The 10059-nt window shown below is 37.2% G+C and overlaps 1 protein-coding gene across 1 annotated transcript; it reads right to left on the bottom strand.

Annotated features, from left to right (window-relative positions):
* Window positions 1–6599: 6599 nt before the first annotated feature.
* On the bottom strand, window positions 6600–9069 carry LOC112570395 (probable G-protein coupled receptor frpr-1). The gene is made up of 4 exons (XM_025248811.1): window positions 8673–9069; window positions 8199–8451; window positions 7696–7942; window positions 6600–7345 (listed from the first exon to the last, which is right to left on the bottom strand). The coding sequence occupies exons 1-4, from the start codon at window positions 8862–8864 to the stop codon at window positions 6829–6831; spliced, it is 1209 nt and encodes a 402-aa protein (XP_025104596.1). The 5' UTR covers window positions 8865–9069; the 3' UTR covers window positions 6600–6828.
* Between the last annotated feature and the right edge of the window lie 990 nt (window positions 9070–10059).

Below are 10059 nucleotides of genomic sequence, written 5' to 3'. Positions count from 1 at the left end.
TCTGGTGGTGTTAGTGGCCAGATCGTAGACAGTGACCGCCTTGTGCTTTGGACCAGCGATGGCGCACATTCCTCCGACAAGGACGACAGTGGCGACTGTGATGACAACGGCCGTGGTGGAGGTCTTGATGTACCTCTGTGCTTTGAAGGGACTGACCACACAGAAACACCGCTCGCACGCGATTTTGTCGACACAAAGATGGACGACCACAGGAAACCAGAAGGACCTGAAAATGTTGAAGTTTGATGGCAATGGTCATTCAAGACCATTTTCGTATCATTGTAATAGCTCTAGTTACTGAGTTTAGATGAACATTAGATTCAATATAAATATAGAGTTTATCTCTGAGGCAATATTTTTTACAGAAATTTAGTGGATGCTTAAACGTGTTAAGTTAGAGTTCTAAATTGTAACGACTACTAACAAGCATGTACAGGTCGATAGACTTACCTACAAAGTACTGAATAAAAAAGTTTAACTCCACTCCGAGTAACTCTCTTAAAACCTTCTCCACACCGACAAAAAGGCAAGGGTGATGGTCACCAGGTCCGTCAGTGCTAAAGCAAAGACACACAAGTTGATTCTCTCTCTCAAACCCAGTTTATAGAACACGGCGGCGCACAATACGTTGCCTGGAAAGCCGAATATAAACAGCAGCGGTTCCAGTCCACCATGTATAACACCTACTATCCAAAGGTATACCTGTACAACAGAAATAATAAGACCGTTTTACCTCAGTAATCCCATAAGGCATAAGCTACATCCCAAGGAACATATTATATTTTATACTATTATATCTTAAGTTTAGCCTGTAAGTTTATGCAAATTTGCTTTTTATTTATTAATATCATCATTATTGATAGTAAACTGAGATAAATTTGGAGTATCTCCAATGCTGAGATTTATAGTTAGAATTTTATTTTTATTCTATTATATTCGTTAAAGTAGAAAAAGTGAATAAATTTGTGACAAATGTATTGCCTACCTCATTGCTGATGATATTATCAACAGCTTTCACCAACATTTTTTCAGTGTCTTCCTTAACCTGTGACCCAGTCGCTGTCTTCAAGTCGACTATAATATGGTCGTGAATGAGAGGTTCTGTTATCACATTGCAATAGTTTGTCCATGTAGTCATCTCCATGGTGCCGCTTGAAGTCAATTTACATACCATCCAACTCTGTATTCGTGAGACCAAAACAAACACACACCATTTTACAGAAAGTCAGACAAATCGCTTAAAATATTGTCGAATTTTAGTCAAAGGTTGTGTAAAAATGTCTTAACGGTTTAATAGTTTATATTTTTTGTAGATATCAGAGAACGGAAGTGGTTCACTGTTTCAATTTGATCTTTCTTTTACCAGGGAAGGTTGGAATTAACATGAGCTTTGTTGTAGCACAGTTCTTCTGCCATCCATGTGACTAACTAAAGTGGTGGTGTAAAATGTGTAAATACATGTTAATAGGTGGAAACAGTCATGCTACACGCTGAATTATTTCTTTTCGTATTTGATCAGCAGATTATGGATTGTTGATTTTTTACCCTTTCAACAACAAACCAAGACTCTTTTTGACAGAAATTTCACGCCACCAGCACGTTGTGTAGCATCAATATGTCCAAAGTCCATAATAAAAAGCACGGTCGGTGAAGTAATACAAGGGAAGTAAGGATGATCGTAACTGCTAATGACAGTGTAATAATCAGAGTGATGTCCCTTAGCCTAACTGGCTAGAGGGGGTTAGCTCTCCGTCGCTTTTGGTCTTTTTCTGTCAATCTGAGCCAAGCTTTGTGTACAATATACATCTATGCATCTATAACGCAATTTTCTTATATTCCTGGATTTAAGTTTGTTCCTGCGGCATTTTTCTTCTTGTCTACACGGTTTTATTTCTACTGTCACGTCAGCGCCATCTTGTCATAGCTGACATGTTAGATCTGTGCATCAGCAGTGGCAACTTTGGACATTCAAAATTTTTAGCAGGTTGAGGTAGGTATTACAAAATAAACGCCAGTCTATATTTGTCTGAGACCTGTCTGAGTTGTACGTTTACACTGTATTGTAACAGCACTTGTGAGGCGCTGTCAGTCACCACCAATACATGAACGAGGATCTTCATATTAAGTATTCTTCGATAAGTCTCATTCTAGCAATTTTGGATTGGCGAGACCTACTTTATTTGAAAAAATTCAAAGGCTGTTCATCAAGCAGTCTACTGGTTCCTTTACATTCACCTCAGTATTTTCTTGCCACCTTATTTGTATGATTGATTTTATTTCTGTTCCTGTCTCTGCTGGTTAAATAGCAATGGAAATTTTCTTTACATTAGTGACTTTAAAACTGTTTGTTAACAGCGTCTAGCTAGTTTATCAGCCTTTTCATTCCTTTTTATTCCAATATTTCAGATGACCCAAAGGAACCTAGTGTTTCTATTTTCATTGTTAATTTTAATGTATGAGAGACACTGTTTCTCAAAAATGTCATTAATGTTAGATGACCGTTTATAGACAAACATCGCGCCACTTACCTGTCTGTTTACACCAAGAGAAAGCCAACGTTTCTTGTCCAAATGTAGGTATGTGCACTTCGTTCACGTGAGTCCTTAATGCTTGCAGGCGTGTAATTACTTTATAAATGAACCAACTCTAAGCAAGAAGTGTTCCACCTAACAGTCTGCTAACCATGTCTATTCCATTGCCATCAAGTGAAACATCTTTGGGCAAAAGTTGTTAAAGGTTTTGAGACTAGCTTATTGTTCTCCTCTCATGATTGCTTACAAAGTTGTCCCAAATCATAGTTTTTCTTAGACTGTTGCAGACAGGCGTTCTTCTACTGTAGTTTTTTTACCTGATTATTTCACCACAACTTTCCAGTGCAAGACTGAGAATATCCAATCTCTTATAGGGTACAAGAGGGAGATTTTATATCGCAGCCTTTATTTTCCCAACTCATAAAGGTAAACGATTAAAGCAGAATTTCATTTTCTGATGTCTCAGTTGATTGTAATGCTGTATTTTTTAGCTTGATTGTTTCAGAAAATTCTACTTATAAAATAACAGCAAATTGTTTACTTGTAGCATTTTTTAAACCTGGCTCTATTTCTCTAGTTTGTGTGTGTGCACTAATTACTTGAGATAAATATTTAAAATAATTTTATATTTAAGTGCCGTATATATATGTGCAACGTATGCGTAATTATGTAGATATTTGCGTTTTCGGTAAGGATACAGGAAAGACGGCGACATTTATTTGCATGTACAAGAAAATGGAAATGTCGGAACTTTAAGTTAGAATATTTTTCTTGGAAAAATTAGTTTTTTATTTGGTTTTTTTTTTTTTTTTTTTTGCTGTTTTGTGTTCAGCTGCTGTGAACTACCCAAAGTGAAATCAATCACATCAACCAGTTAAAAAAAACTCAGTTCCTGTAGCTGTCTCGTTTGTTAACAGTCCACAAGAGTATATAGAGACCTATTATGATGTGCGAATGTACAAACATTTATTTCTATATGTTGCCGTCTATTTACCTTTAAATATCGTATCTCGTCAGTACATTTGGAGTATTTTCCGTAGCCGACAGCCGTCCTCGCAACCGATGAAGGAAAGTACTTTTCATCCCTCGGCAATTCCTCGGGTTATGTTTGCAATTTGCCGAGCCTATTTTATTTTTCTTGTGCCTCCTCGTCTCTAGCACTTGGCTTCTGGAATATACTCTACATTGTCGGTAGAAGCAGTCTTTTGTCGCTTTGGGATTCACGGTGCTCAGCTTTAGAAAGGCTAATACAGGTGTTGCCTCTTGGTGTTGACGTATGTTTAGATAAAAATGAAAATATTATTTTTGGCAGATTCACTAAGCTATTTAACTTTTGAAACAATTTTGATATAAGAATTTTTGGTTTTAGTTTTCTGACCATGCATAAGAAGGTACCCATTAGAGATCGTTTATAATGTGGATGTGGTACTCATGCACATTTGAGAGTTTAATAATAACAGTACATTTTTTTTAGAGTCCTATCAGAATTATTCTAATTGCCTACATCATATACCCATCGATATTCATAAACATCCACACATGCTTTTGTTCAGTCAATTAACAAATCCTAGAATTTCTATACTTTATTCAACAAACAATATGTATATTACATTAAAAATGTAAACAAAATTATATAAAATATTTTAGAACCTACATGCTTATATGTATGTTAAAATTGATTTTAACAGTTTCCATTTTGATTATAAATAGAGAGATAGTACAAACCCTTTTTTCCATACCATGCTTGTGCATTGAAAATTATTCTTCGTGTTTTAACTAAAAATTGAGCAATTATTAGCTTACATTTTGTTGTTTTTAGTGTTTCGCGTTATTTGCTTGGCTTTTGAACGGGCATGCTTCACTGCATTTTTTGTGATAAACTAGCATAATGGGATCATAATGTGATTAAAGTTAAGAAAACAAATAAGTGTTGCAGCTCTTCTCTCCAGTCTGATTTACGATATACGAAAATAACGAAATTATGGCAAGAAACCATAAATCCAACACACGATTAGATAGTAATAAAGGTAATATTAATGTACTATATTTATTATTCTTTAATATATTTAGTTAAGTCTGTTCATAAATTCGTGCGTTTGGATGTACATCACACATCATACAGATCTTCGAGCCGGAGAAGTACGAGCGGTCTGGGCTAGACACCAAACTTGGCTTTAAAGCTGTGTTGACCCCGAGTCACTTTTCCCGGAGAATGATGAAAGTTATGGGTTCAAAGGTCGCTGGTTTTCACGAAAGACAATTGGGCTTAAATCACGAGGTTCACACTTTCTATTGTTTAAAAGGTTAGAGAGCCAAGGAGATTCTAGAATGAGACGTTAATGTCCACATTTTATGTTGAGGCTCAATGTTATTGTAATCATTTCATTGTCTAATGAAATTTTATTCTCCTAAGAATATTAAAGAGATTTTTTCTAGGGTTTTCTTACTCAATGAATGGTTTTTTTAGAACCACATCGCAGACCTTGACTAACAACTTGTGACCGTTGATGAATACTCGTCGCCTAAGACTTTTTAATGGCAAGAAAAGGTCGGCTGTTCTGGATACAGTTTACAACACTATTTTTTAACCAAAAATTTTCTTCCTTACTAAATTTTGAAATCATCTTAAAGCAGAAGGCGTTCAATGAAGCATGTCTGTTTAACAAATCTTACCAGTTTACTGGAGCCTGTATTACCGTGTCTGGGACTCAGAATGACATTTGCATATAATGAACATAATATAATTGGGTTTTTCTTTCATATGTTGAAAATAGTATATCACCGAGACCTATAAGAAGTTAATGATTACTATATCAGCAACTACATACACAGGTCTGTGCAAGCGTAGGCTTCATATTTAGTACCTTTTTTACTTCAAACCTCAGTAAGTAAAAAGAGTAGAAAACCAATCATTCAAATAATGGAAGACGGTGTTCTAATGATTTGAATTTTGGGGGATACATCAATCTTTTCCATATACTATGTCAACTCGAGGACACGTAAAGACGGCTAGTGATTCTCTCCTATTTTGAAACCAATGTTCAATTTTATATAGTATGTGAACATTAGAATCCACTCTCTGTTGGATTCAACTTCGCAGAGATGTGGTACCGTGTGTTCACAAATATGTTTCGAAAACTCAATGTGGTCTAACAATTATCCTTTACATAACAGGTTTGATCAAGATGGGCTGAGGTAGGAAATGCTTATTTCTTCTTTCTTTGAACTTCGATTTACCTCATGTTATGTTTAGTTCATTTCTTTTGAATTGTTTCTTTGTTTGAAATTATCTTAAATTTGCTGATCTGTGTGTTAATTTTAAGGCTAAGATCCGTACTGAATGAAGTAAAATCTTCTTGTCTTATGAACATAAGAAAAGCTTAGTGGCACTGAGGAAGGCAACGACGAATGTTTTTGACGTGTATGCCAGAATCAAGACAATGTAAAGGGAGTCTGACAAAAGAAGGCGAAAATAACTCTTGCCTGTCTAGCATTAGAATTAAAAAGGGTTTTCTAGCACCGGCTACCCAAAGATGTTTAAGCCTAACTGACAGTTTGCATATGGTGTGAACTCTCAGGGAGGAATGTATTCCTCTTGAACCTTGAGTCCAAAGTCCCTGTGATATGTCATCAGCCCACGAAAAGAAACGTAGCCTAGTCAGATCAGGAAAGACAAACCGAGCCAGAACAAACTTGTGAGAAAACCACAGAGGGACAGCCCTGTGAAATGTGTCACATTCAGAAAAAGGTATGTGAAAGCTGAGATAAGAAACCAAGAAACCCGATTTTCACTGTTGTGGTGATGGCACTTTAGCTACTTCTTCAATCGCCTCGTAGATCTTGAAAACTATTTCAGAATGTCGATAAGTACAAAAATGAGAAAATGTGTGTTTTTTACACCAAGTCATAAAGGAAAGCTATAATAAGAGCAAAGCAGACCGATGTCACATTCAGACTACGAACAGAGTGGCAGAGACGAGATGTGAACCAAGGACAGCCTATATATTGGTGACAGGCACTAACGGTTGCGCCATCAGACCGCCATAGTATTATCAAGTACATTCACCACGAATATAACCAACATTTTTTCCGACTCTGAAACCATATGGACGATAGATGTCTAGCTGTCAATCCGCATAGAAACATCAGAATATATTTTAACTTTAATGCAAATATAACATACTTAAAACTCAAAACGTATTTACACCAACTCTTAAATAACTAAGGACGATTGCGCAGTAAGGACGGCTAACTCCTTGTTGTCTGGAGAACTACTGCGGTATTGCTAGTATTCCTATCACAATGTCTTTGTCACCAGAAACGACTGCTGGGAAAGGTTATTTTTATATTTATTAAAGGATCGAAACCGAAGCATTTCCCTAAGAGTTTCTCTGAATTTTGAGCCTATGTTGTAATAGATATAAAAGTTGAGAGAAAAGTTCAACATTCTCAGCACGCTTATAATAACCCACAACAGATCGTTCAAATTAACATAGCGTCCGTTAAAGTTCAGTTCCTTCACGAAGTACATGGTCATCTGAACAACGATAATCGGTGTTACGCAGACGATAAAGAGAATGGAAGTGGCAATAAGCATCTTGGTCAGAGCCACCTCTTTACTGGAAGTTCTTGTTTTCGTCGTGTCGATGTTGACGGTGGTGGTGGTCTGGTCTCGCCAGGTGACAGCGTGACAGAGTTTGACGGCGGTGATGGCGGTGGTGATGACAGTGACAACGATGGCAACGAGTGGAATAAACATGGAGTAGACGAAGATGTCGAAAATATCGATAATTTCCCTGTTATTTATGTAATAGCTGTGGTAAAGAAAAGAATTTTTTTATGTCGATACTATCTTATGGTTACGTTTTGTAATTAAATTCAGCATGCATGTGTGTAATACAATAAATTTTGTAAGCTATAAAAAACATTTTGTCGTCTTATCCTTCTCCGATGTTAGTATAGAAAAGCTAGACATTTTTTCAGAAGATACGTCTTTGTTGAGGAGCTATACATTTCTGCTTACTTATAAAATATCGTGTTGTGCAGACTTCGTATATTTCTAACGAAGACTGTGAAACAATTAGAAACAAAACTAACTGATGCACATCAGCTGTAGAAATGGATGAAAATAATATTACAAAATAAAATTTTATTTTATGTTTACTCTGTATAGTAGACAACACTTTTGGTAGTGTTAGAAACCGGGTCGTAGACGGTGACCGCCTTCTGCGTTGGACCGTCGAATGCGCACATTGCTCCGACAATGACGACAGTGACGACTGTGATGATGACGGCAGTGGTGGAGGTCTTGATGTACCTCTGTGCTTTGAAGGGACTGACCACACAGAAACACCGCTCGCACGCGATCGTTGTCGACACAAACATGGACGCATACTGGAAGCCAAGTGGACCTGAAGGAGTTGAAGTACACACTGTTTGATAAAACTGGTCGTTCAAGAAAACCAGTTTTAGTCTTTATTAATTATTTTGTTATCAAATCCAATCTAAATATAATGTATATTACATGAACCGCTTACCAATGAGGCAATATTTTGTAAAACAATTTAGTAGATACTAAGATGTGTTTTATAAGATTCGTATTGGAAGGATTTTAAGATATCTTGGTCACATGAAATGCGACGTCGAGCAATTATATAAATATGTTACCTATGAAGTACTGAATAAAAAAGTTTAACTCCACTTCGAGCAAGTCTCTTAAAGCCGCCTCTACAGCGATAAAAACGGTAAAGGTGATAGTGGCCAGGTCCACGAGAGCTAAAGCAAAGACACACAAGTTGATTCTCTCTCTCAAACCCAGTTTATAGAACACGGCGGCACACAGAATGTTGCCTGGGGCACCCAATATAAACAGCAGCGGTTGCAGCCCAGCATTGGCAATGGCTCCTATCCAAAACACTACCTGTACAGCAGAAAACATATTTCAAATCTAGTCAAGACAGTTTTCATATCTTTACTTTTTTAATTATTTATTTCGAGATATAGATTTTTGAAAAATATGAATAAGTATTGCATGTATACAGAGCTAAGGTTATGGGTTGATTTGATTTTTATTTCTCGTCTTTAATATAGTGCATTCAAGTAGAAAATGTCAAGAAACTTTCTGACAGCTGCATTGCCTACCTCATTGCTGATGATGCTGTCAACTCCTTTCACTATCACGTGGTCAGTGTCTTCCTTAACCTGAAACTCATTAGCTGTGTTGATGTCGATGATGGTGTGGTCGTGGACGAAAAAGAGTGACATGATCGTCGTCACGTTGCAACACCTTGTCCAGGTAGTGACATCCATGCTGTCACTGAAGTCGGTTGACATACTATCCTATTCTAGCCTTTCAAAATCAAAGTGAACAACAAGATGTCCCACCTAGCAGTCAACTAACTGCCTGCTCCATTACCACGAATCGAAACATATCTGGGTAGATGAAAGTTGTAAACGTTTTGTAAGACTAGGACTTCCTGATTGTTTTCTTCTCACGATCGTTTACAGACATGTCCCCAATCGGGGTTTTCTCACAACTTTGCCTACCTACCTTCTTCTACACAGCTCGTGATGGCAATGCTTCAGTCAATTATCTTCACACATTTTATAGTTGAAGGCAAAGCTGAGTACACACCGTTTACTTGTATGGTAAATTTTATTACACACAAGTGGGTGGGTTTTTTTTTTTTAATCTCGAAGCCTTTATTTTCCAATTGATAAAGGAATAAAAGGCAATTTTGAAACTTAATTTTTTGAACACTGTATTTTTGAGTAACTTGATTGATCCAGTAAATTCTCGTTATGAAAAGTCGAAATAAATAGTTTACTGTGAGCCTTTTTCTAATAACCAGCTCTCTCTCTCTCTCTCTCTCTCTCTGCGTGTGCGTGAGAGGATGTGCACAATTTTGGGCGTATTTGCGTGAAAGTAGGAGAATAAAAGAGAGATAAAAAGCGACTTTTATTTGCAAATATATTTTATGAAAGAAAATGCAGTAATAGTCGTGACCCTAACGTAACGAAATTTTATTGGCGAAATGATTGAGTGCACAATGTATAACTTAAATCCGATCACTTCAAGTGGTTTTCAAAAAGAGTTCAGAAAACTTTACCTGGCTCTCCAAAAGCCCAGAGATCCGACATAACTTGCGGCTGTACACACAGCTTCTTTGATGTGGCCGTCTGTTTACCTTGCAATTTTCACATACCCATGGTACCTGGTCGAGTACAGGGGTACCTTGGTACTAGAACTGCATAACGCCCGATCATTTCGGTCCTCGAGCAATATTTTTGAGAAAATTCTGTTTCGGTGCTCGACCACTTGCTCGGCACTCAACCATCGTGCTAAAAGGCGAGAGACCACACCTGTACCCGTAATGTTGTGAGGGAAACAAAGGGGAGAGTGTCACTTAGTGCATCGATCTCAAGCAGTAAAGAGCTGTTCTCGTGAGGTGTTCACGTGATTGTATATATATATACTTCTTTTCCACACCAGTGAGTGCGGAGGCATTTATGGCAGTCCTCTTGAGGT

This window comes from Pomacea canaliculata, linkage group LG8 (genome assembly GCF_003073045.1).
Source record: "Pomacea canaliculata isolate SZHN2017 linkage group LG8, ASM307304v1, whole genome shotgun sequence".
Taxonomy (NCBI): domain Eukaryota; kingdom Metazoa; phylum Mollusca; class Gastropoda; order Architaenioglossa; family Ampullariidae; genus Pomacea; species Pomacea canaliculata.
The sequence above is the reverse complement of the archived record's forward strand: the minus strand, read 5'-3'. Positions and strand labels throughout refer to the sequence as shown.

What these genes read in the sequence shown, in the direction of transcription:
- LOC112570395 (XM_025248811.1), bottom strand. Translation starts at nt 8,864, where the DNA reads ATGTCAACCGACTTCAGTGACAGCATGGATGTCACTACCTGGACAAGG. An exon ending in TTTTATTCAGTACTTCATAG is followed by an intron (nt 7,943 to 8,198) that starts GTAACATATTTA and finishes CAACTCCTTCAG; the next exon opens with GTCCACTTGGCTTCCAGTAT. An exon ending in AGTGTTGTCTACTATACAGA is followed by an intron (nt 7,346 to 7,695) that starts GTAAACATAAAA and finishes TCTTTACCACAG; the next exon opens with CTATTACATAAATAACAGGG.